At 39.5% G+C, this 27,368-nt stretch overlaps 1 protein-coding gene across 1 annotated transcript; it reads left to right on the top strand.

Annotated features, from left to right (window-relative positions):
* TSNAX (translin associated factor X) lies at positions 1–26,358 on the top strand. The gene is made up of 6 exons (XM_059834770.1): positions 1–33; positions 2,149–2,256; positions 6,559–6,673; positions 7,974–8,104; positions 22,753–22,880; positions 24,561–26,358. Exons 1-6 carry the CDS (start codon positions 18–20, stop codon positions 24,933–24,935), a joined length of 873 nt encoding a protein of 290 aa, XP_059690753.1. The 5' UTR covers positions 1–17; the 3' UTR covers positions 24,936–26,358.
* Positions 26,359–27,368: the final 1,010 nt, after the last annotated feature.

Below are 27,368 nucleotides of genomic sequence, written 5' to 3'. Positions count from 1 at the left end.
TCGGCGGCGGCACCGGGATGAGCGGCAAGGAAGGTGACGGCGGCGGCGCGCGTACCTCTACCCCCTCCACCCTCGGCCCGGCGTCGGTTGGAGCCGGCGGCTCCCCGGTGCGTGGCGCTGCGCGGCTGCCGCCCCCGCCGGAGCGGAGCGAGGCGAGTACCGCGGCCCCCTGAGGCTCGGTGCCGCTTCCCCGCTGGAGCGGGGCCGCCCGCCGCCACCTGGCGCGCTGGGCTATGGGCGGGCGCCTCTCGGGGCGTGCGGCCGATGTGCCGCCTGCCGCCGCCGAGGGGCGGTCCAGCCGCAGCTGGCCGGGCCTGGCGGCTGTGCGGGCCCGCAGGGGCCGACTCCGCTCCCTGAGGCGGCAGGAGACAAAGGCGTGAGGAGTTATCGCTGGCGAGAGCGGGAGGGAGGCCCTGCAGCTAGGAGGGGGCGGAGGTGTGAGCCTCTGCCGTGAACCACTGGTTTCCTTCAACTGTGTCACTCAACTGCCCTTACACTGAGACAGACCGTTTCTTCAGAGGCATTATTGCCTTCTCACTTGGGCTCTACAGATATGTCTGTGAATGTAGTTTTAGAAATCGTCATCCTCGGTGGCAAAAAAAGAAATTGCTACAGCCAAAAGCCGAGCGTGTGTTAGGCCTGTGAAGTGCTTGTAGTGGTAACTGCCCTTCAGTAACGCAGCACTCGCTTTGTGGTCTGCGTGTTGGTTTAGCCTAGGCGGTCACACAGACCTCCCTTCAGCCAGACAGGAGGCTCCACAACAAGAAGGCAGGCTTTTATTTATTTTTTTTTTAAATTAAGGCTAAATTACTGTTATTGCAGTCTGTGGTTTTCTCATATTGAAGTTGTTGGTCATTTAGTGGAACTTCTCTCTCTCTCTCTCACTTATCCCCCCACTTCAGGAGGGCCTGTTTTTTCCTGTAGGTCATTATGATGTTCCCAACTTTTGGAATACTGCAGAGAGTTTAATTCTCTGCACTATTTCAGGGTTTGTGTTTGTAATGTTTTCAACTGCTACAGGAAAAACAAAACCCTGAACTCATGTCCTAACAGAAAAGAAGGAAAAAATGATATTCAGTTTCCTCTTTTAGAAAGTAACTACGCCCACTTCTGGTTTTGGTTTGAGATAATAAACAATTAAACGGAAACATTTTAAAATCCAGTGTTCTTCTGTAACTTTTAAGTAGCTTCCTTTTGTTCTTCTTTTAAGGAAACTGAGAGAACTCCACATATTCAAAAAGGTATGCTGGTATGTAAGAGTTTGCCAAATTTTGGCCTCTGCTAGGAACGCGAAGTGTACAGCTGTCACAAAAAGGAGGTAGTGAGAGGGAGGAATGGTTAAAACATGAATGACACAATGAGTCAGTTTTAGGTGAAGGAAGGACAAAAGGAAGAAGCATTATAGTGTAAATCAGTAGTAAAACACAGTCCAAAAGAGATGAGTTCTGGGTAAGGCTTTGAAAAGGGAGGCTAAGGAAGAGGCGCGTAAGGCCAGTTGAAGGGAACAGCTATATCAGGGTGAAAAGAGAAGAAACTGGTTAATGGGCAGAGTGTAAGGTCCTAAGATGCTACACTGCAGGAGATAAGCCTGTATACCTGGATAATGGTAGTCTACTTAAATTATGCCTTGTTTCTTTTTCTGGTTACTGAAGACCTATGACATAAATAATTACAGTAATGAAAAACTTGTAGTATTAATGACTTCTGTCAAGCTGAATAGTTAAAATAATTTCCAGAAAAAAAGGAGGGAGGGGGGAAGGTCTAATCCTGTAGGCCCTTGCTGATGCAAGGATTTCCATGGAGCCATTCCGTTGCAGAAAGGCAACATAAAAGGGTGTGAAAACCTTACAATTAAAAAAATAAAAAATTAAAAAAATAAAAGGGACTTGGGATCCTACCACACTCATCCATTGAAATTGGTAGGATTTTTTGTTATTTTCGCTAGGAATGTGGTGGAAAAAGTAGTGTGCTAACTTGAAGATGACGTCAGTTGCTAATAAGGTTCATCCAGTTATACCTTATTCTGTCCTGTAAAATATGGCTACAGTCAGGAATGCTCTGAAGACAGCATCGTGATGCTGCTTATGTGCTGGCAAAGCTACTTTATTTTTAAATACTGTTTTTTGTGTGTTCATCTCCTATTAATAGGATCGGGTGGTTTCAGAAAACGAAAGCATGACAATTTTCCACATGGTCAAAGAAGAGAGGAAAAAGAGAATGTTAATCCATCTTCAGCTTTGATGACATCTTTTAAATGTAAGTAAGCATTTGGAAAGCCAGATTATAAAAACATGTGGTGTAGAAATTGCTAGGAAATTGCTAGTATTTAGTGATGGAATAAACCAGCTTTTTCTGGGGGAGAAATTTGAAACTAATTGGACTCATGCTTCATACATTTAGAGCTTGGTGTTTTGCTTTTTGTGCAATAAAGTCCTGAGAGTGGGATTTCACATAGCTCCACCTGACTCATGACTTGGTCCCTTTTTCATCCTTCCTCCTGTTCCCCCTCCCTACCCTGCCTGTGCTGAACCTGATGCTAAGCAAACTGCATAAGTGTTCAGCCAGACAAAAGGTGGCAGGGCCCTTTGATGGCAGAAACCTATAAGATCTGCAGAGGTGTAATGCAAAATCTGAGCCTTGAGGACAAGAGGAGGAGATCACAGAATCACCAAGGTTGGAAAAGACCTGTAAGATCATCAAGTCTAACCATCAACCAACAAACACCACCATGCCCATTAAACCATGTCCCACAATGCCTCGTCCACACGTTCCTTGAACACCTCCAGGGATGGTGACTCCACTACTTCCCTGGGCAGTTTATTCCAGTGTGTCACCACTCTCTCAGTAATTTTTCCTAATATCCAGTCTGAACTTCCCCTGGTGCAACTTGAGGCCATTTCCTCTTGTCCTGTCACTCATCACTTGGGAGAAGAGACCAACACCCACCTCTCTGCAACCCCCTTTCAGGTAATTGTAGAGAACAATGAGGTCTCCCCTCAGCCTCCTCTTCTCCAGACTGAACAACTCCAGTTCCCTCAGCCCCTCCTCATCAGACTTGTGCTCCAGACCCCTCACCAGCTTCATTGCCCTTCTCTGGACATGCTCCAGCACCTCAATGTCCTTCTTGTAGTGAGGGGCCCAAAACTGAACACAGGATTCGAGGTGCAGCCTCACCAGTGCCGAGTACAGGGCATGATCACCTCCCTGCTCCTGCTGGCCACACTATTTCTGATACAGGCCAGGATGCCGTTGGCCTTCTTGGCCACCTGGGCACACTGCTGGCTCATATTCAGCTGGCTGTCAACCAACACCTCCAGGTCCTTTTCTGCAGGGCAGCTTTCCAGCCACTCGTCCCCAAGCCTGTAGCGTTGTCTGGGGCTGTTGTGACCCAAGTGCAGGACCCTGCACTTGGCCTTGTTGAACGTCATACATTTGGCCTGGGCCCATCGATCCAGCCTGTCCAGATCCCTCTGCAGAGCCTTCCGACCCTCGAGCAGATGAACACTCCCACCCAACTTGGTGTCGTCTGCAAACTTGCTGAGGGTACACTCGATCCCCTCGTCCAGATCATCGATAAAGATATTAAACAAGACCGGTCCCAAAACTGAGCCCTGGGGGACACCGCTTGTGACTGGCCGCCAACTGGATTTGACTCCATTCACCAATGGAGATGGCTACCTTTGGGGAGACTGAGAACGCTCTTAGCTGTTGATCTTAGCTCTGGTGCATAGATAACTAAGCTACTTTAATGTAAATCTGGATGCATTGCTTTGTGAGTTGGTAGCTGTTTATAGATGCACCTTTTAAAAGTAAGAGTTTAGCTAACTAATATATAGACCTGTATGTAGACACTTATTTCAGTTTGAGTGCCTTTCTAAAATTAGCTTATATTTTGGTTTCTTTAAATAAGCAAGTGTAAATGTCCCTCCAGCCAAATTGTTTTCACAGGATTTTGCACAAAACCAGATTTAAACTCCAGTAAATTTAATTGAGCTTTCTTATTAGACAAACCCTAACAAGGCAAAGTTGAGCTTCTGAAATGAGAAGCCTTGACAGAAGAAGGAAGGAGATGTGATACGGGGTACAGATTAATGCTTGGTGTAAAATTTTCCCTGTCCCCTCTATTTTTTATGAAGCTGAGGAAGGTGAAGAAGTAAGAGCTGGATGGCTGTTATAGATGGTCACTTCAACATCACATAATTTCCTTGCTTTCTTTAAAACAGATATTTTTTTTCTGTGTAAGTCAGCTTGGCAGACAATTAACTTTGAACCCTGAACTTTTATATTGAATAACATACATACACTTGCACTTGAATTGAGTAGTGCAACTGTACTTTCAACTTCAATTTTTCACCCTCAAGCATATCAGTTTATCATAAGGTTGCCATTAGTTCAAATTCAAAACAACACTTGTTTCCCTCCTTTCCCGTGAGATCCAGTCAACAGCATTTGGTTAATTTCAGAAAGGACATAAGGGACACAGTTTATTCGGCTTTTCAGAGATCCACTCTTTGTATTGCACTAGTGCTTATAAGGCCCAGACAGAGAGATTGGTGGTCTTTGTCTCCATGTCAGGCACAAGTCTTAAGAAAAGGTGTGCTCCAGATTGCTTGCAATTGAGCAAGCTGTGTAAGGTGAACCAGAGTGGCGCACTATTTCTAGGTATGTTGCCTGAATCTGAACAACTTAATGTGTAAAATTAAATAGTTATACACATTTTGCTGTTTTTCATCCTTTTGGAAAAATGTTATACTTGAATTGACATAGTTATCTGTTGGCACCAAAGATTTCTAAAAAATTAATGAGAATGTCTTCTAAAATAATAATTAATCAAAAACCAAGGATTATTCAGTTACACCTCTTTTTTTAATAAATTTTAAATATGTCAGCTCCGTGATATAGAGAGTGGGTAGTATCTTGGTTTGTAAGGTTAAGATTTATTAAGTGTCATCTTTAACGGTCTGATTCTGCACCGCCGAAATCAATAGAGTCTGAATCTTTGCTTTCAGTGATAGATTAGACATTAAAGTGGAATATGTGGAGGAAAGGGCTGTGTGCTGTTGATGTGTTAGCCTGGAGAATCCACCAAGTTCTAATCCTTTGCAATTTTAGGCAACAGTACAGTAGGTTTTCTTGCATCCTTTTAGGCTAAAGATTACTGTATTTGTCCGTGTTTTACTTCAGGTCACAAAACACTTCCCAGTAGTCCCTAACTGGTTTAAAATCTAATGTGAAAGTCTAAAAGCCGCAACTGTCCAGAAGAGATCGAGGGCATTGCTAATATTGTGTAGATCTTCAGAATAGTGAATTTCGTGGTAGATGAAATTTGTAAATGGTCATTGGAAATGTCATATATAGCATCCTAGGAAGGAAAGTACCAGTCACCCTCCCTCAAGTTCCTGTCACTATGATCTGAGGGAAAATTTCTTCTAATTTAGTGGTAGACTGGACTCTCAGAATTTGGAAGAGACACACCAATCAGACGTGTGAAAGATTTACAAGATAGGTAGGAGCATTTGTGACTTATCTTGAGTTTCAGAAGAAGATTGAGGAGAGCAGAACAAAATAAGAGGAACCAAGTTTTTATCAAGGCAATGAGAAATAGTTATTTTTGTAACTTCATCTAAACTTTGCTTGCCAGCAAACTGCTATGGTTTTCTAAAGGATATTCACTTGTCAGACCCTTTAAAAAATGTAACCTTTTAGCTTATTTTCACCATCTTCTCTCATGGATGCTTTAACACCTCAGACAGTTATGCAGGAAATGTGTTAGATTTCTTATCTGTTAGTGGCTTATTTAGTGGAATAACGGTCTATAAAATGTTAATGGTATCTTTGAAACATTCATAAAGTTTGATTGTGATAACCAGATACACATCCTCTCTTCTCTCTGTTTGTTGTAGTTAGACAGAGAGAATTTACATCAGTAAGTCAGAAATCTTATTTTAAGTAATTGATCTCACTTTGCTTTAGCACTTCTAGTTCTTAGGGATATTAAAATACTTGACTTTTGGCCAAGTCTAGTTGAGATGTGAAATGCGAACTTTCTTTTTACTAAATGGTGCAGTTTTAACAGTATATGTGCCTTAGTCAAATGCCTGTTGGTTGGTTGGTTGGTTTGTTTTAGAGGCTGGTGAATCTTATTTACTAATGATTGTAGCGTTTTATTTTTTTAATTTATCTTGCTGAATTTGGGGAAAATTTTAAGTTGGTTTCCTGAACAGCAGTATTGCAGGATCGATTTTACTAGTTAAAACAAGTATTTTACCTTAAAATTGTTCGGGCTTCCTTAAAGCATCATCAGGGTTGATGTATATTTAAACCTGACTTACTAAACAAAAGTAGTATTGATGATGAATTTTGCAGCTCTGGCAGGTGGTAGGCAGTGGTGGCCTCTGCAGCCGTGCCCCATGCAGGGGCAGCTGCGCTGCCCACCTTGGGAAAAGGCTGGTGGGGCTGGGGCCCATAAGCAGTTAGAATAGCACAGGCTCTCTGCTCTTCCCCTACGCTGTGTACATATGATAACCATGCTTGTTACTGTAATGATTGACTCTGCAGCATTTCAGCTGGAGCTTGACACCAGGCATGATAAATATGAACGGCTTGTGAAGCTCAGTCGTGATATAACTATCGAAAGCAAAAGAACAATATTTCTGCTCCACAGGTTTACCAGGTGAGTCACATTGAGCATGAAAGTGTTTATAGAAACATAGAAGCTGCCTTGCAGTGTTCTCTGTATTTGTGATTAATAGCTGCAATGTTCTATTGAGAGGAATTTAATTAACTTCCCATAAACGTCCATTAGGGTGGATGTGAGCTAATGAATGCACATTCCAGTTATAAAACATTTACTGTATGTGTCAAACATTGGCCTTGCATGTTACAGTTAGACCAGCTCTCCCTGTTTCTTTTAATTTAATTTATCTTTTGTTACCTATTAATGCATTTCTGCTGTAGTAGTAGCTACTTATAGTTATCATAGTAGTAATAGTTATAAATAGGGATTATGAAGTTGCCTTCTTTTTAACTTGGTGGTCTTCTGCAAAGAGGCATTGTGATAATTCTAGTAACCGCTACAGCCTTGACTTTAAATAGCTACTCCCACTGCAGGGGCTAGATAGCTGGGAACTGGTAGAGGACAGAACAACAACAAAAAACTCCTCTTTACTCCGAATTTTAGATTCCTGTTTTGTAAGACATTCCTGTTTTGTAAGACATTCCTGTTTTTGTGAGAGTGGAAGCTTTCCATGCTGTATTTTTATTTCCTTCTCCTTTGCTTTTTGCTATTATTGTGGCTTTACTTTCAGAAATCTGTTTGCTTTCAAATGGTTTCTTGAGATCAGTCTGTCAGTAGTTCCTTAAATAGACTGTAAACTAATATACCATGTACATTATTTGGGGGTGGGGGAGTGGGAAGTTTAAAGGAAATTAGATAAACTAAACTTTCAATGCCAAGTATATATTGTCTTTGTGAATCAGATACTTCAGCTGTTGCTGAATAGCATAGTCCATAATTACTTCCTAAAAAAAAAAAATCACATGTAGAAGTAGATCATATATTGTATTTTGCAATACTGTAATGTATTGCAAAATATTGATTTTCTTTTTTTTTTTAAGAGGTTGAAGGACTTCTGCAAATACTGCTAGTTTTCTGGAATACTTTTTTAAAGCCTTTGCAAGTGTTTCTCATTGTTCTTACTTAAGCATTAATTAAAATTCTAGTCTGGAATAAACATCATGCTACCAGAACTGTGTTTGGCTGGTTGATTATTTTCATTGTAAGAATCTACGGAATTTCAGAATCTGCAGTAGGTATCAATAAAAGTTAAATTGTTTCTCATTCCAATATCAGCTTTGCTTTTTCCTGAAACTGTTGAAAATTTATTGGTTAGTTAAAGAAAATGTGTAATATTTTTTAACTGTTTGCTCACGTTCTGAAAGCTGCTCTTTCAGTTTCTGTTTTATGATTGCAGTGCTCCCAATGGGGAAGAAATACTAAATGAATCTGAAATCAAGCTAGATGCTGTCCGACGGAAAATTAAGCAGGTTGCACAAGAACTGATTGGAGAAGACATGTATCAGTTCCACAGAGCTATATCTCCAGGTAAATGATTTTAAAATAGGGAAAGTATGCTATTTTGCACTAAGCTCAGTTTCTCTTTATGTAGCAGTGGTTCCTCTTCATGCTGCAGCTCTGAATTTGTCACGTTTCTGTGGTTATAAATCAGGACTCAGATTAATCTTTGTTGTTAGCAAAGTTAGCTCTGGTATTAGAGAGGCTATTGCCCTACAGTCTTCTTATCACTGCAGTTAAATGAAGATTTAAATGAGAGACTACAACCACAAAAATTTGGACCCTGACAAAATCTGAAGTTCGGACTAGTTCTAACAAATGTACTGGCTGGTGTTCTCTGACTGAGAGAAATATGTGCAACACACTTATTTACCCCACCTGAAGGATTATAATTTCTGGGAGGAGAGCAGGAGCTACTATCTTATGAAATGATCCCATTTTGAGTTGATGAAGTTCATGAATTAAAATCCTTAGATTAGCATTTTCGTTCTTCTGAAGACTCAGAATGTGCTTCTGCCTCTGTGTTACAAGCATTAAATCAGAGTTTATATCTGCTTCAATTGCATCTTTTTCTGCTCCTCTCTGTAAATAGCAGTCTTTACTAACATCCTTGAGATACTAAGTCCCAGTGCTTTCATGACTCTTGCTGTCAAATCATATTTCTTTGCTGAATCTTTGCTGACAATCTGAATCTTACCTAAAATTGTTATGCCTTGTTTGTGGCAACACATGAGTAAAATATGTAACTGCTTCTTTGACATCTTGGTCGTGGCATAAAAGTGTCCTGTGTTTATCAGTCTTGTTTTAAACATCTTGGAATCCTGTATATATTTCCTTGCTCAGGCAAGACTTCTTCAGCTGAGGAGAACTGAAGATTTGCCTTGAATTATTTAATTGTTTAAAAATGTCCATAGGATTGGTTTGATAAACCAGCAGCAAATACATCTGTGTAATTTACAAAACAAACAGTGCACAGGTTAACTTGTACTTATGTCTTACACAAACTTAAGTTTGTTAAGAGTGAGACAGCTCTTAAGTGAAAGCTCAGTTTGACACATCTGAACCAGAAGGAGCTTGCCATGCTAGTCTTCAGTGGCTCTAATTCAGTTCCACAGTCCTCTTACCTGTGGTGCGTTTGGTTGTTCAAATTAAATGTAAGAAGTTATTCTTAAAGAGCCACTTAATCTGTGTGTGTCTTGCTGCTATTTATAGCTTAGTACTGTAATGAGGCAATGAAAAGAAAGAGATAATTCAAAACTCTGACACTACAGATGACCTCAAACTGTAAACAATACTAGTCCAAGTATGTTATGAATATCTTGACATGCTGAAAATCTGTTTGGATTTTCATTTTAAGTACTGCTTATAAAAGCTGAAAATCCTTGCATTCAGTTTTATGAACAAAAACTGTTGAAAGCTTCATTGAGACTTGTAAACCTTGTCTGAATAAGCCCTCAAGTTTGTGGTCCCGTGTGAGTCATATAACACTGTAGAACAACAGCATTTGAGGTCTGCTACCTCATGAACCCTTGTGAGATGTCATGGTACAAGCTATCAGCCTTGCCATGTGAGCAAAATTGTTATGGGGTAACCAGTTACCCTGCATCAGCTGCTTCACCTGAATTGTCTCTATTTTCTTGGTATGTGGCTTTGTGTGGGTAAATTCAAAGAGGCATAGCCACCTCTATTTTTACTGAGGGGCAGCTTGCCTGGTATTAGCTTGCGTTCATCTCAGACGTAACAGAGTACGTCTACGTAGCAGACATATGGAAACTTACTGCATGATAACTTCTGTGTGTACCCATGTCTTATAAAGCAAGTGAGCAAACCTGATGCTAGGTTTCTACTTCCAGAGTGTCTCCTCTGAGTAAAAAAAAAATACTAGTTTTTGTTTTTAAAAACTACATCTTTTCCAACCTGAAAAGTTAGTGGGTTTTTTTTTATATGAAAGATACATAAACTTAAGCTAGCCATAGCAACCTGAAAATAAAGAAATTAATGAAAAAAATCCTGTTCAGGTTTGCTTTGTGTATTTGGCAAATACTCATACATAGTCAGCTACACTGATTCTCCTGCATAATCGATTTCTGACTTGCATAAATGTATCTGTTAATATCAAAATGGACCTGAATAAACTCTTTAGAAAACAACTGAAAATATGCTATCAGAAACAATTCAGCATTTCTAAAACTTTTCCCCAGTGTTTTAAATCTCAGTCTCTTAAAATGACTAAGATGTATTTATCCATTGCAGAGCAGGCCAAATTACTATAGACCTCTAGTAGAGAAAGTTAGAGGCCTGCTGCATGTGTATGTTGACTCAATGCCTCCAGAGCTGCAAAGCTTTTACAGTAGAATAGACTAAACTATTTCAGTTGGAAGGGACCTACAACGATCATCTAGTCCAACTGCCTGACCACTTCAGGGCTGACCAAAAGTTAAAGCATGTTATTAAGGGCATTGTCCAAATGCCTTTTAAACACTGACAGGCTTGGGGCATCAACCACCTCTCTAGGAAGCCTGTTCCAGTGTTTGACCACCCTCTTGGTAAAGAAATGCTTCCTGATGTCCAGTCTAAACATCCCCTGGTGCAGCTTTGAACCATTCCCATGCATCCTATCACTGGATACCAGCACCTCCCTCTCCACTTCTCCTCCTCAGGAAGCTATAGAGAGCAATGAGGTCGCTCCTGAGCCTCTTCCTCTCCAAACTAGACAAGGCCGAAGTCTTTAGCTGCTCCTCACGGGACATTCCTTCCAGCCCTTTCACTGGCTTTGTTGCTGTCCTCTGGATGCATTCAAGGACCTTCACATCCTTCTTAAATTGTGGGGCCCAGAACTGCACACATGTATATACAACAGCACATCCCTAACACTTGCATGGGACTTGGAGTGAGATTGTCATAGAATTAAAGAATTTTCTTACCGCAGTCTTAAGACAGCTTAAGAGAATGAATCTTATTGAACACTCTAGGTAAAAAGAAAGGACAGCAAAGAGGTATTAGTACACTAAATAATAAGGGGGAGGAGAAGTTGACTCTGCTGTCCATCTTTCCAGCAATCAGGTGTGCAGTCTCTCAAACAAATGCCTGAACAGTTTCTTCAGTTTTGTGAACAGAACTAAAAGATAGAAATACACAGCCCCTCATTGCTTTTTTGGAGTTAGAACTGGGAATGGCTGTACTTTTACATTTTTCTTCTCTTCAGGTGACGTAAGTGGCAAGTCTGTGGAATCTCATCAGTTGTATAATACTGCCTGGCCCTGAGATCTCCCCATTGTTTCTGTAATTAGGTAGTTCTTGCCTCCTTAAGAAGGCTGTATATGAAGTCCAACTGAAATAAGTTGCCTTCATTCCATTTCTGTAGGTCATCCACAGTGTCTACTTAAATTCTAGCTCTTCTACATGATGCTGCTCTGTGAGGGGAGTTTGTGCCAGCTGGTGTCCATTGTGCATGTTTTTGTAAGGGTGCGTGTTAGAAAATACGCATGTGTCACTGAGAAGACAGGGAATGCTTTTAGGCATTGTTTAAATGAGCTCGTGTGTATGACAAGTATGAAATGCAAACTTAGCGAGAGCTTTATTCTTACCTTGTTCATTAAATCCTTCACTCTCCAGTTAGTCATTGGGATAGCAAAATCACAGAATCACAGAAAAAAGGAATACGCAGGCTTGAAGACTTGTAGATCTTGATCGTGCTGAAGCTAGGATCAAGGAGGTGTCAGAGATGTGAAGATGTTTGATGTCAGGATTATGAAGCTGACATAAAATCCTAGAGACATGAAGAATGAGGAGACAGTTAGATAAAGAGCAACTGTGAGAGGAAATGCTTTATTCCCCCTGCCCCCCACTGTTTATGAAGAACCGTAATTGGGAGTGATAACAGTTAAGAATGTTGCTTTTAGTTTTGTTTTTAAGTCTAGTGTTCCTTAATTGTTGCTTTGCTTTTTGCACAGTGGAAAAAGCTTGCGTGCCTTTTTGAAAATAAATGTAGCTAGGAAAAGTGCTAGATCTTTTGTCTTTATGTGTTTCCTAGAGCTGTAAGTCTTGACCTTCCTTTCACCTAGTTTTCAATTCTGATTTTGTATTTTAAAGAAATTCTGGAGAACTAGTTAAAAAGCTTTTTATGAACAAAAACATTGCCATTAAACTGCTTTTTTCTTCAAAAAAGAATAAACGCCTATGTCCCATATCTCAAAAGCAGCATGTCTAATTAACCTCAAACTTCCTAAAAATATTCTCCTTTGTCTTGAAACCAAACATGAAACATCCTCCTGTTCCCCACCCTACCTCTCACAGAAAGAGTAAAAGGGATCAAAACTGGCCTTATAATGGAAACCATCATAGCAGCCTTAACTGGGGAACCATGACTGTCTGCATAATAAAGCTGCCTAATACATATTTTGTTCAGTATAATAACTGTTAGCCTATAAATAGAAGAGTGTAATGAGTATAATGCTTGGGAATATTGTTTGCCACTTGTAATTGTTAAATGCTTTTTTTGGGGTTACTCCAAGCAGTTGTTCTTTTGACTTGAAGATAAAACAATTCTGGCAGAGCACTAAAGGAGTTTCATGCTTTCCCTCATTAAGAATAGTGCTAATGGCACGCAGGACGTTTCCCCAAAGGACACTTGCATGAGCTCAAACACTGAGTATAGCACTAATTGAACAACAACAAAAACTGATGACTGTTTTCTACACGTTTCTTAACAGTACAGATTGTCCCAGGGGATGATTAAACAAGCAAACAAAGAGATACTGAAATAATGAAGTCCTTTTTTTAATGTAGAGCTCTTCATTTGTTATGTTAGAACGTTCTGCTTTGTTGATATTTTTAAAGCTTTACTATTTGTAATATAGAATTCCTGCTCCTTTGCCCCACTTTGCAGTGTGTACCTTATATATCCTGTGAGGAAATGTGTACTGTTTCTTTAAAATTATTGTGAGACGCTGTGCAAGAAAAGGACTGAAAAAGATTGTATGAATTTATGAAGGGGAGGAACACATTTTTCAGGTTTTTATATATGTATATATGTGTGCTTGGGTATTTTTTTATATATATATATTTAACTCTGAAATACTATGGAAAATATCAGTAGTATACAGGAAAGACCTGTATGAGCCTTAAAGACAAAAAAGAGGGTCTCCTGCAACATGTTAGGATTTATGGAGTTATTCTAAGCATGTTCTAAATCTACTTTGCGTAAATGCAAAACTTGTGTAATGCAGAGGGAATCCTATCAAAAGTTGCTTGATAGGTTGGCATTGTGTGGGACTGAATGGAGTATCTTTTTAACATGATTTTGTTAAATGGAATCTCTAGCTATTTGAAGTGTTACTCAATTTTTTGTCCCTTAAGAATAAGGGCGTGTGAGAGAGTTTTAAGGCTTTTGAGGTGTTAAACTACTTTCTATAGGACAGCTTGACTGAAAAACCTCTCGAAGTGATAGCTTTAACTACGTGTTGATGTTTTTACAGTGAGGTCATTAGATTCTGCTAGGAGCAAGTATAGGTGTGGTATTATCTTCACAGCTGATAGCCATACATAAGACAAAATAGGGAATGAGGAGCTCGTAATTCTTCTGGGACTTCTTCAGTAGTGTGGCGTAGAGTGATGATAGTAGATGCAACTAGAGCGTTGTTGGCTGACCTTTCTGTTTGCTGTGTGCCTGTGCTAGCAGCAGTGGTGAATGGAGTGGTGTGCACAGAGCAGCTCATTAGCTCTTTATCATGTCTGCACTTGCTCTCAATAGGATTAGATGACGAGGCTGTAAAATGTCAGCACCTTGTCAAAACTATTGCTCTGTGACTGCTGCTGCTGATGATGATGCGGGAAATTCTGTGTGAAAGTTCAGCATTGACGCAGTCTAACACATAATTTATCTTGTGCAGGCACTATTTGTATTCTGAGAGAATGATATAATGAAGCTTATTTCTGTCTCCTGCCTTGTGCCATTTAGACTCACTTTAGGCATGTAATCATACTGCAAGAAACTGCATTGCTGGATTGGACAAAGTCAGTTAAGTCTGCCTGGATGAAAAGGAAATACTTTCATTGTGCTAGAATACCATTTTTAAACTGCAGTTTGTAGGACCACCAGACATGATGCTATAGGAAATGTTATGGAGATGAGTGAGGTCTGTCCAAACAGGCCAGATTTATATTACTGATTATTTAAGTAATATTGGGTTTTTTTATATTGTGTGAAAGATTTGGATTAGAACACAAACTAAAGGAACTATCCAGGCAATGATTTCTGCGTTACCTGTTTTTTCTTCTCAACTTTTTCACTCATAATATGGAAAGAACATCTCATACTCGAGCTGTGCTAACCACCTTTGTATTTGTAGACACCTATGTATTTCTGAAATAATACCAAGGTAAAGAACTGTTCTGTACATCAGGAACAGCAGAAGGAGGACATTTTTTTCTTCTTAAGAAAGTTTAAAAACTGTGGTAAAAATAGGTGGCATATTTAATCGTAGGTTGGCGATACAAAGGAAAAGCTTTTTACTGCATGAGGAAGGTATCATGAATTGTAAACGTCTCACCCGGGAAAAGACTTGAATACACCTAAAACTTGAAAGGAAAGCTATCCATGATGGAAGTAATCATGTTTCTGCAAGATGGTGGGAAAACATAGTAACACAGGAACAGGATGTAACTGAAGAATTAAAGTTCATCTCTCTGCTGTTGTGGGTGAGAGGTAAAATGCCAGAAATGGAAACAAAGTTTCCTGATTATACTGGAAAATTAATGGAATTTGTGGTGAATAAGCTAATATTTATCAGATCTAATTTTGTTAATTTCTTCGTTTCTCTGTTTTGTTACTTTCTCTGTTTCTCTGATGTTACCACATCAGCAACTGTGCCAACAAACTTTGTGAAACTGATTTTCTTCACCCTGCAAGTTGCTTATTTGAAACTTGATACCTTCAGCTTGTTGCATCTCACTACCCTTTGATTATTTCTGGTTCATGCCTTTTTTCTAGGTTCTTCCAGGGAAAGTGAAAAATCAGCAACTGCAAAGCTTCTCACTTTTTACTTTGTGCTTCAGGGTTTGTATGTCTATACACAAAAACTTAAACCTGGGAAAGTGAATGTGAACTCAGACATGACCAAACAGTGCATGCACTATGTGAGCATTGATTATCAGCTGATCCATGAACGAGCCATTGAGTTCAGCATAAGCCGTAAATTCAGCAGGAGCCGTTGAGGGCAGCATAACTCCGTAAGAGAAGCTATATACAGTCCATTAAAGATGCGTGCTGTGGATCGGGCCCAACAAAGATTGTCCTTTCCTAGTTCTAACATAAGACTTAACTGTCCTAAAGTCCTGCAGTACTATTATGGCAAATACTGCTGTTGTTTACATAACAACATCACTAGTTTCAGATTGTCATCTTTTAAATCAGTTTCATATCTAGCAAATGGAGCAGACCTTGTGCTCTGGCTCAGGAATTTTTTTTGACCCTGCAGCTGTTAACATCAGTCATTCACAGACCAGAGCTCTCCCGCCTTTACAGGAACCAAGTGCGGGTGGAACATGAGAGAAGACCAAGAAAAATCTATGAACCTTTTTTGTTTGTTTGTTTAAAATCACACAGGAGAATGTGTCATAGAGGAACTTCATTCCAGAAAACAACTAGTATAGTGCATCATGATAAGGTTTTCATTTTGCAGTCATGCGGTGAGTGGTGATGTACCTTTTGTACCATCTCACCAGATCTATATTTATGAGGATAAATGGCCACCATTGGTACTTCTGATGTGCTAGTGAGTTGGGGCTGTTGCCCCAACAGGCATCTCCCCCATCTTGAGGAGACATTTCACTGGGGTTTGAACTGAAGAAGCTGTGTTGTGTTAGGTGCTATTCCTTCTTTGATCATTGACCATCCTGGCTAAGTCAGAGCTTCCTTTCATAGAATCATAGAATTGCTTAGGTTGGAAAAGACCTTTAAGATCATTAAGTCCAACCTTTCTTTGGTATCTTGAACACTTACCCTCAAGGCACTAGTGTAAAATTTGCCATCCAACTGAATGACTTTTGAAACTCTGTATCAATTATCAAGGCAATTGGAGGTAGTCAAAAAGATCAGGAGGACTACTTGTCACAGGAATAGTTTGGGTTTGTTTTGATTGTTTCTAAGAACTCATGTAGAACATTGCTGCTACAAAAAACCCCACCCTTCAGAACAAAAAACTTGGGTACAGAAGTAACCATGGTACATGCCTCAGGTCAAGTAGGAGCAAAATGAAAGCTTGTGAATTTCTCATCCATTATGAGTCATCTGCAAAAAACCTAGCATTTGTCATATGTACACATGTTTCTAATAACAATAACAAAGAGGCTCGATTAAACTGTTCTCTGCAATGAGACATTAAAATATTCTTTGCAGTTCTCTGCAGGTTTTTTGTGCCTGTTTGGGGAAATAATTTAACTCTTACAGGCACCTATGCCTGTTGAATAGGGAACCTATATTTGTTTCTGTAGTTATTGGGAAAACAGACTAATCTTGGGATTACCTTTTCCCTAAAGTTGCTGTGTATTCAACTTTAAACAAAGTGCAAACAATATTAACACTTCAGTATCTGAAATACATCACTTCAATACAGGCAGCTAGAAGGGGACAGAACTTCTTGGTGGTCATAGATGTGTCAAGTAGCAATTGACTAATCAGCAAAGCATTCAGGGCTTAATACGAGAAATTTGCATCAATTCAATTGTTGATATAATAGTAAACCAGTTTAGACAAATCACTGCTAGATATAATATACATTCTTTATTTATATTCCATCATTAATCAGTTCAAGGTTATTTAAAATAAGATTTTCTGACAAATATTCACATCTGGGTTTTTACTGATTACTAAAGTAATTTCAAAACTGTTTTGATAAAATGGAGCAGTTTGTTTATGTGGATGTGGACTTAGCTGTGTTTTTTCTCTGCCCAGTTCCCTTAAAAATTCAAAGACTACTCGTCCCCTTACCTGCCACAATGACTCAGCTTTTGAAGTGAATAGAAACAGATTCCCCCACCGCCCCCAAAATTTGTAAGCTTTTATGGACATTTGTTCTAGTGCTTTTACTTGTATTTGTTAGTTAGTCCCATTTTATAAAATTCATGCCTGAGTGGAATTACTCTTTTAAGACATTTTCACAACAGGATGTTCAGAACATGCCTGTCTCTGAGGATAGCCGGATTTATGCTCTTTTGGTGTAGTTATAAAATTAACCTTTGACTTCATGCTCACAGTGAACAAGCAGTTGGATTGTTTCACAGCCTCAGTTTTAGTTTAATTACTGAAGTTTTTATCACTTGTGCATGGAAAGAGACCTGTGAATCTAAGGAATCATTGCCAAGTCTGCAGAGAACATAAATGGAAAAGACTGAGGTATCAGTTGTCAGTTTCATCTTAATAGGACACTGACTCTGAAGCAAAATTATTTAATTAGTGTATTAATACTTTTATATTTATTGCTTGTACTTGTTTCAGTTGATGTACCTGGTTAATTATTTGCTTATTTCACCAGTTCTCCTCTTCATTGATCAATATGCTTGTAGAAGTGGGTTTTTTAAATCTACTATCCTCCCCATATTCTGCAGAGCTTAGTAGTAAGGGCCCTCCAGTTTAACTTTGGTTTTCTTCTGTCTGGGATTTCCACAAGAATATGACTCTTTTTTTTTTTTTTTTCTGGGTTGTGTGTGGTTTTTTGTGTTTGTGGTTTTTGTTTGTTTTTTGTTTGTTTGTTTTTTAACGAGAGTGTAACTTGCCAGCCTAAACACGATGATAAGATAGAGCTGTGGCTGTGCTGTTTTGATTTTGTAATGAATTTGCAAGTGGGTAGTTTCACATGATTCACCCTGTAAATGATGTGGCCCACCCTTCATATAGTGATCCTGGAAGGAACTTGCTGTGTGTATTTTCCTACCATCTTTCTATTGGCTGCACTTCGCCTGTGATTCCTGCTGCACAGTTTAGGGGAGGAGCTGGGTAAGAGAACACAGGCTGTCATCTGCTTGTGTCCTAACCATCAGCACAGGCTGCTCTGTGAACGATAAAGAGAAAGAGGAAAGAAAGAGGAGGAAGGGATAGAAGGAAAATGGGTTTGAGAAGAAATAGGGAGAGAAGAAGCTTGTTTGGGAAGATGGCAGGTAGCACTGGCATTGCTAACCTTAAGAACTGAGAGGCGTGAAATCCATTTTAACCCATTTTTTAACTGTTTAACAGATATTTAAAGGAGGAAATTAAGTAAACAAAATTTTATGAGGATACTTTCACCTCTTGTTTGATCTTTCATTCTGGGTTAAAACTTCTATGCACACATGCATGTACGTCTCGGGTGGAATTAGATCTCTGTTTGCCCCAGCCTGACTCCTGCAATTAAGGAACTTCTATTTTTTACTCATTTTTTAAGTAGAACTATCTTTTGCTACCCCTTACGCATTCATTTGACTCTTCGATTGAGTGCTCAAATGACTTGTTCTTTTGAAGAAACCTGATTTCTTGCTAAGTTTCTTAGAGAAACTGCTTAACAGTTCTTTCTCAGAGCTTGCATATGCTGATAAGGATAGATGTCTTGAATATCAGCTGATACAGCTGGCAAAAAAAAATGCACAAGCTTTCAGGCACAAAATCTCTTCCTTTATAGATAGTATGTGCTCAGAAGTTACCTCAGTGTAACTTTGTAGTTCTTATGTAGAAAACAAATTTTCAAAATACAGAAGGAAGCTGTTATACTGGGTCACTGTAACTTGTCACTAGTACAAGCTATTTATATAGAGTAAATGTAATAAAATATGAAAATACTTATGCATTTTTTTACCTTACATCTTAATTTTAAGAAGTGCTAGTAGAAATAATACAGTGCTTTTAACTGGGATTTTCGTTCCGTGTACTAGAAAAATAAGTTACATAAAAGGCAGTCTTACAAACTATCCCATTACTGGCAGCTCAATCTGTAAATAAGCCAATTTTGGAATAAATCCAAAACAAGAACATAAGGGGAAAGGTATTGTTGGATAGTGTAGTGAAATGGGATGGGTTTTTTCACCTTGGGGATTATTTGCTGAAAATAGCGGATGTCCTAACCATTAAGCTAAACCACAACATGTTTAAACATCCTTCTACCTGCACATGGAAACACCTTATTTCAAGGTCTTGGGTCATTGAAGTGTCATGTTGTAGCTACTTCTGAAAGAAGGACTTGAAAAAAAAAGTCAGCTACTCATATTTTTTGCAAAGTAGTTGTAACTAGGATTTGTTACCAGTCTATGTGTAATGGTAAGAACTTTAAATGAGGTTTTGTAAGGCTTACTTGTAGCTAGTGGGAGATAGATTCCCGAACTGTGAAAAGGTAACAGTAAATAACAAACCAGACTGTGTGTGCAACATTCGCGTGGTGGCGTTAAACAGGAGTGAGGAGAAGAGTGGAACATGTCAGCTAGACTGGGACAGCGGGAGGAAGCAAAAAATGTGTGTGTGTGTATACATACATATAAGTATGCCTATAAGGAGCTCCTATAAGGAGCCAAACAATTGTCCTGGAAAAAGATAAAACCTGTGTGGAGAAGTAGTAAAGTGAAGTGAGCTGAAACTGGAAGTTATGATTGATTGAGAAAACTGTTTAACAAAAAGTTTGAGAGCTGATTTGATCTGAGAACTTGGGAAAATGCCAACTTGATTCTTCATATGTAATAAATCTTCTCCACAGACAGCAGAGAGAGATTCTCACAGATGTTGCCATGTTGAGTGCTGTTGTATGTGGTAGCTTACAGCTTATCCACAGAAAAAGCCAAAATTTCATAATGAATTACTGGCCATGTTACGTCAGAGAGTAAGTCAGGCAAAGAATGGGTGATGAAATCTGCCTCTCTGCACTTTCTGAAGTTATTTATCTTAGAAGATCCTGAGTAGCTTTTATCTAGTATTCTTCTATTGCTTGTGCCCAGAATGCTTTACCTGAATTCAGTTGATTAAATTATTGTATTTAATTGGACTTGCAGCTCCCCGTGTGCATTCTGATTTTTGAACAGCAGTGCTGAGTGTGGCTTTGGTTGCTGGATGTTTATTCTGCTTTTCCCACTGCTGCTGCACAGAAGCATAAAGGGTGCAGGCTGAATTGCCTTGCTGAATTGCCTCCGCTCACCTGGCAAATACATATTTAAAAGGAAAAAATGCAGGTTACTCATCATGCTTTGTGATTGTAACATGGAAAGCCTTCTACAATTGAATTTCTCTTGAGGTAACCTCTAGTTTTTCAGGGGTAATTCCACCCTCATCTGTTATTCAAATCTATGTTCTTTTCTTTTTGATTTAGACTTTTTCTTTGATCCAGATGAAGTCTAAATTTGCTGCTTCCTGCATATCTCTGTAGGCTGAGGCTCTGGCCCTGTATAGGTCAGTTGAGGATTTTAAGATTATTCTAATGGAACCAGGATTCTACTTCTGGTACCTTTGGGTACCTCCACATTTTCTCACTTTACTCACTGGCAAAACTATTGTCTAATCCTGGCCCTCTCGCAGTGTGATGCGGCAGTGTCACCTCTTTGCTTCTCTTGAAGTGAAACCATCCCTTTAAAATGGCTCAGAATGGCTCTGCTAGAACCATCTCTGTCACATTAGTTTGTTCCTTTAATGTCCTCCTTTGGCACTTTCTCTGTCCGTAGGTCAGATATACATGTGCATTGATGTTGTCTGCAAACCCTTTTTTAGCTTAGTCATGCCATGGCTGTTTGTTCCAGGTTTGTTTCTGCTTTTTTCCTACCAATAGGGCCAACTTCAGCTTTCTGCTTATGAACTTTTCCCACATGCTTTCCCCAAATCTGCTCTCTGCACATAAGGAGTAACTGACAGAACCTGTGAAATCACTGTCTTCAACATTCAAGCTTTTTTAGATCTCACCTTTGCTATAATGCATACAGAAAATCACCATCTGCTAAGTAGGTAGCAAGAGGTAATTGTGGCAACTCCCTTTGTCTCCCTGCATGCTTTATTTTTAGAGTATAAGTTCTTTTGGACAGAGTTGTTGTTCAGTATATTCCTCTTGTTGGACATCACAGCCCTGTCTGGTTGATTTTTTTTTGGTCTGAGCCATATGTAACAACAGATGCTTTGTTCTGAACATGCATTTCATCTAATCTGCATGTTTTAAGGACTCTGTTTGCTAATTCCCACAAAATAGAGAAGTGGGAAATTCAGTTTTAAATGAGTATCTACTGTTGCTAATAAGATAAAACAAAGGAAACCTCTCTTTATGGTTTTTTTTTGGTAGGTGAGCTGCCTTCCTTGTTTTTAATTTATCTGCAGTGTTTTTCTCTGCATTGTGTCCTTTGTCTTTGCGAACTCGTGAAATAGGAATCTGCATCCTCCATCATACAAATGCCATATTTTAAAATCTCCATTATCACAGAATCATATAATCGTTTGGGTTGGAAGGGGCCTTTAAAGGTCATCTAGTTCAACCCCCTTGCAATGAACAGGGACATCTTCAACTAGGTCAGGTTGTTCAAAGCCCTGTCCAACCTGACCTTGAACATTTCTGGGGATGGGGCATCTACCACCTCTGGGCAACCTGTTCCAGTGCCTCACCACCTTCATCATAAAAAATTTCTTCCTTATATCTAGTCTGAATCTACCCTCTTTCAGTTTCAAACCATTACCCTTGTCCTATCGCAACAGGCCCTGCTAAAAAGTCAGTCCACATCTTTCTTATAGGCCCTATTTAAGTACTTAAAAGGCTGCAATAAGGTCTCCCCGGAGCCTTCTCTTCTCCAGGCTGAACAACCCCAACTCTCTCAGCCTTTCTTCACAGGAGAGGTGTTCCATCCCTCTGATCATTTTTGTGGCCCTTCTCTGGACCCACTCCACCAGGTCCGTGTCTTTCCTGTGCTGGGGACCCCAGAGCTGGACACAGTACTCCAGGTGTGGTCTCATGAGAGCAGAGTAGCAGCGCAGAATCACCTCCCTCGACCTTTTGAAGCCATGCTTCTTTTGATGCGGCCCAGGATATGGTTGGCTTTCTGGGCTGCGAGCGCACATTGCTGGCTCATGTCCAGCTTTTCATCCACCAGTACCCCCAAGTCCTTCTCCGCAGGGCTGCTCTCAATCCCTTCATCCCCCAGCCTGTATTGATACTGGGGGGTGCCCTGACCCAAGTGCAGGTCCTTGCACTTGGCCTTGTTGAACCTCATGAGGTTCACATGGGCCCACTTCCCGAGCTTGTCCCTCTGAATGGCATCCTGTCCCTCAGGCATGTCAATTGCACCACTTGGCTTGGTGTCATCTGCAAATTTGCTGAGGGTGCACCTGATCCCACTGTCTATGTCATTGATGAAGATACTAAACAGTACTGAGGAACATTATGGGGAGCTGCTCTTCAGTAAGTTTCTGAGAGTAACATGATGCTTTATACTGATACTACAGAAGGTTCTGGATGAAAAATGCAGTTGAAGTAAAAACTTGAAAATGTTTATCTGCTGTGTTCTTGGTCTGGTTTTTGTATTTCAGAAGCGTGCTATGTTAAATTATGTTTCAGTGCTATTTCTGGACTATCTTAGTTTTCAGTTTTTGCTAGTAACCTTAAAGTCTCACTTAAAAGATTTCTTAAATAATTGTGAGCATGGATCATTGCTGGAAAGTTTGAAACATTAGCTTAATTATTCTGCTATTTTTGCAGGACTTCAAGAATATGTTGAGGCAGTCTCATTTCAGTATTTTATCAAAACACGATCTTTGATTAGTGTTGAAGAGATCAACAAACAACTAATATTTACAGCAGAAGAGAGAGAAGAAACAACAAATACGGTAAAAGTTTTTCTTTTCTCATATGACAAACATCTTTCTGGGATGGAAATGCAATGAGTAGGCTTAGTCACATTTTTGGTATCTGATTAAATAAGCCCAGTTAGTGGAATGGTATTAGATATACATTTGGGCTTTGACTCACTTGTCAGAATAAAAAGTATGTTTTTAACAAGTAGTAAACTAAGTCTGTGGGATACGACTTTATAAATTTCACATCCTTTTTATTCAGAGCAAACTGAACTCCTTTTGGTAGGGGGAAGGATCCAGGATAGTGAAATACTAGCAAAGGAATATAGAAGAGGGATTTTTAATGGCTGGAACTGCTTGTAGGTCCTACTGGTGTATAGTGATGTAGCAAAAGTTGGGGGAGACAAACGAATCCAAGGCAGGATGAACTCCATGAATGAAATCTTACTAAACTAGTCACAAGAGGCACTGTATTCAGCTTCTGTTAAAATGCACTGCATATGTCTTAGCTTGGTCATTTGTAACTTTCCTGGACTTGATCTTGATGCCTCCCCTCAGAGGACAAGCTTGTGTCCCATCATACCTTAGTCCTAATACCACATCTACTGTTTCTTGGCTTGCCCATACTCCTACCCTGTCCTAAATAGAACTTTTTGCATAGGGACAAACTACTGCCACCCACCGCAGTAAACTGTGTACAGTTTGATTGTCTACAGGGGACAAAAGGCAATTTTGTAGTAATGTACAGACATACACATGCAGTACACATGCAATGTACAGTAATGCACAGCACTACTGCTTTAGATGAATTCCTGAGTCTGCTTCTGTTGAAGAGATTCTGCTGTAAAGCACTTTTTATTCTTTTTTCATTCTCTTGGTAAGATATTTGCAAAGAAGCCAAGTTTTTAGCTTAAGTTCATTTGTTCTTACCAGAGGCAAACCCGTTGTGGCACACTTGTTTTAACAAACTGTGAAGGTGTTAAACCCTGCATACACGCCTATGGACAGATTTGTGAATTTGGGTGGACTGCATGTTATGGGAACAAGGGAACAGAACGAAACCTGTGTTGTCTCCCAAGTTACCAATATTTTGGCAATAAAAAGTATTGGAAACTTGGATATAGGAGCAAACCTGTAACTTTGTGATGAGTTTTCTTCATGAAGTATTTTTTAGGTATCTTAATGAGTTCAGTTGATATAAAACAGATATGAGAACTGTACCTATCAGCTTATTGTAGAAAATATATTTTGAAATTCAAGATACTATTACAACATCTTATGATTTGTTTTCATAAAGCAGACTCTTTTTGATTCTTGATTGCTTTGCTAGCTTTGGACAGAGCATTTAGGGAAAATTTAAATCTATTAGGCTGAGATCTGTCAGCCAAAAAAAAAAGAGCAACTGCAAATAAATATTGGTACAAAACCGTAATAATTCTGTTTGCAAATAGAGATGGTAGAAGCAGGGTGTGTTTATCATGCTTGCTAGAATGGAAATCACTTCTCAAGTGGAAGCGATGCTTTCATACCTTCTGGTATGCTGGAAGGAGATTAGTACTTCTGAAATCAGACTGTGTGGAAGTGCCATGCAATTTAATTTTCTGGAATGTTTTTAATTACTAGTTATATTAGATAAGTTAGTGTGCATTTAAGCCATTAGAGACTGCTTTTTCATAGTTCTCTGTACTGGATTTTGTTCTGTTCTGTCCTCAGACCACCAATTCCCATGATAAACAACCGCACACTTGGAGCCTGAAGGTAACACCTGTAGATTACCTGCTGGGAGTGGCTGATCTAACTGGAGAGCTGATGCGGCTATGCATCAGCAGTGTTGGAAATGGTGACATAGACACGCCTTTTGAACTGAGCCAGTTCTTACGTCAGATTTATGATGGTTTTACTTTCATTGGCAACACTGGACCTTACGAAGTATCTAAGAAGCTGTATACCTTGAAACAGAGTCTGGCAAAAGTAGAGAATGCCTGCTACACGTTAAAAGTACGGGGATCTGAAATCCCAAAGCACATGCTGGCTGATGTGTTCTCCACCAAAACAGAATTGATTGACCAAGAGGAGGGTCTGTCTTAAAATAAGGGGACTGTTGCAAGTCTGAAGGGAAGAGGACTTGGAGAAAGCCTTTTAGTTACGGTTTGTGGGGTTTTGGCCCTTCTCAAAGCTTTTTAGGTAGAGACATTTTTAGTTTTATCTATGAGAAAATTGTTTGCAGTGGTAATTCGTAACCAAAAATACTTTTTATGATGTGCAAGAGAACAAATGTTTGACTTTGTCCTCTCAGTATGGAATTTCCTGTATTGCTCCATTGTATCTTCTTTCAGAATGACCAAAATTTCCACTGCGCTCTACACCAGTGACTGTCAGTTGTGTGAGTCACCTCGAACTGTTATGTAGTTGCTGTTACCAGTTTTCAGCAAGCACAGCAGTGGGAAAAAAAATGGTTAGGTACTGTTATTTAGCATTATCCATAGGTTTCTGCTGGCCCCTGTTTTCTGAGTATTTGGGTTCTATACTCATGTCGTACCTAAAACAATGCACCTATGTATGTGTAAGTTCATCCATTGACTTACAACTGAAGTGGTCTCAAAGGTGCCATGCAACTTAGGTTTTCTCTGATTAATGCTTCTGAGCATGAAACTGAAGCTAAGTCAGCTTTTCACCAATTGATAATGAAGCTAGTTACACCAGGTAAATAATACTGTGCACTCATTATTTTGGGGCTCTGCTAAAGTTAACACTGGTACTTCACAGTTTTGACATGAGCTAGAAAATCCACACCCCCCATGGAATGTATTGGTGTACATTTTTTGTAATACAGTTTAATGCAGAATCTGACATCTTTCTGTTTGTAGACGAAAGCAGAAGACCTACCAAGTATGTTTAACATGAATAATTTGGTGTTAGGAAAAGCAGTTTTTGGCCAAAACAAGTGTGGTGTGGTGTTGGAAGTCTGTTCTCCATTGTTTGTGCTGCCCTGAGGACCTCCAGTGGGGTTGAACTGGTATAAGTGAAAAAGGGCTAGCCAAGTTTTAAATATCTGTTAGCAGGAACTATATTATGTGCATGTTCCTATGGAAAGGAAATTGCAAACAGAAATAAGGCAGACATTCTGACTTCCACATTTATCTTTGAGGTGGGTATGTCACCATTGGCAAAAAATCAGGGCTTTCTGCCGGTGTCTGAAGTTATGAAAGTCTGATAATGTACATTATGCTAAAGGAAAACAGATAAAACAACATGATCTTTAGACTCCAGGAAATAGGCCTCCCAACTGCAATTGAAAATACTGCATGTTTTTTATTTCCACTTCCATATGCTGTGATACTGCCAATATTTTTCCCACGAGCATGTCCTGAGTAGCTGGGATTATCTGATATATGGGTAGGAATGGGTGAATACATTTCTGTCACATTTTTCCATTGTTCCTACATAAAGCAGTATGTGGTGGGTTAAAAAGGAGTGGCTTTTTTCCTATTGTTTAATACTATTTTTTTCAATAAATTCTGAAAAGCAGTCACTGCCTGTATGTTGGTCCTTTTGCCTGTCGGTCTCAGCAGTAGATAAAGGTGCGAGTTTCCCGCTGTGCACAGCTTGACTTGGAAATTTCACTCCATTCCTATACTCATACTTTGAGGGGCACTTTCTAATCCTGAATTTTTCTTTTTCTCCCTAAGTTTATTCCGTGAAGTCTAAAAACTAGTTAGGATAGAAGCTTCATGTGATCCTCTTGAATTAAAAAAATGCAAAGGATTCAGATGACCAAACAAGTTTATTGCTGGAATAAATCTGCAGCAGTACCCACATTTTTATATCTCTCCTTGTTTTTTCTCTGCTTTTTTCTGATGGGAGGAGGGGGAGAAAAAGGAGAAGGATACTTATTATTAAGGAATGGTTTTGTTGTCCTGTCCCGTCCCCCCCCCCCCGGCAATGTATGCATCTAGTATTTCAGTTGATGCAGGTAGGAGTATAGTTCTGTGTCTTTTGGCACAGCTCAATTTTCTGCAAATAACTGCATGTTGAGTATACGTGCGTGAAGCGAAAACAGATAGTTACTAGAGGTATTGTGTGATACTAAACAGAGGTCTGTCTCTTGTTTGTCCTAGCAGCTATCAGGTGGAATTTAAAAATTTTCATGGCACAGTTTGAAAAGGAACGAGATGAACTCCAGCATGTGGTAGTGCTTGGCCGAGTGACGTTCTGCCTCTAGCTATGGAACGAGCACACAGGGGCCACTGCATTAGTCAAACAGCTACTGCTTTTGTACAGTCATTCATTATTTTAAAATTACAGATGTCTAAGAAGTGTACTTTTTTCTAGCAGTCTTTAGACGTTCTTTCACAAAATACATATTGGTTCTAAGGATTTTGAGATCTAAATTTTCTGTAAGGCTAGAGAAAACTTTTTAATGACAGACGTGATTTCTAAATTTCAGGCTGCCTGTCCATAATCAAAAGCTGTGAATAATATCTAGTAGGGAGCAAAGTGTACATGTGATGTATTAAAACA

This window comes from Gavia stellata, chromosome 2, assembly GCF_030936135.1.
Source record: "Gavia stellata isolate bGavSte3 chromosome 2, bGavSte3.hap2, whole genome shotgun sequence".
NCBI classification, from domain to species: Eukaryota; Metazoa; Chordata; class Aves; order Gaviiformes; family Gaviidae; genus Gavia; species Gavia stellata.
The sequence above is the reverse complement of the archived record's forward strand: the minus strand, read 5'-3'. Positions and strand labels throughout refer to the sequence as shown.

Excerpts from the sequence above, each read along its gene's own strand:
- TSNAX (XM_059834770.1), top strand. Across the intron at positions 6,674-7,973 it reads CTGCTCCACAGGTTTACCAG|TGCTCCCAATGGGGAAGAAA; the intron begins GTGAGTCACATT and ends TTATGATTGCAG. Across the intron at positions 8,105-22,752 it reads CCACAGAGCTATATCTCCAG|GACTTCAAGAATATGTTGAG; the intron begins GTAAATGATTTT and ends CTATTTTTGCAG.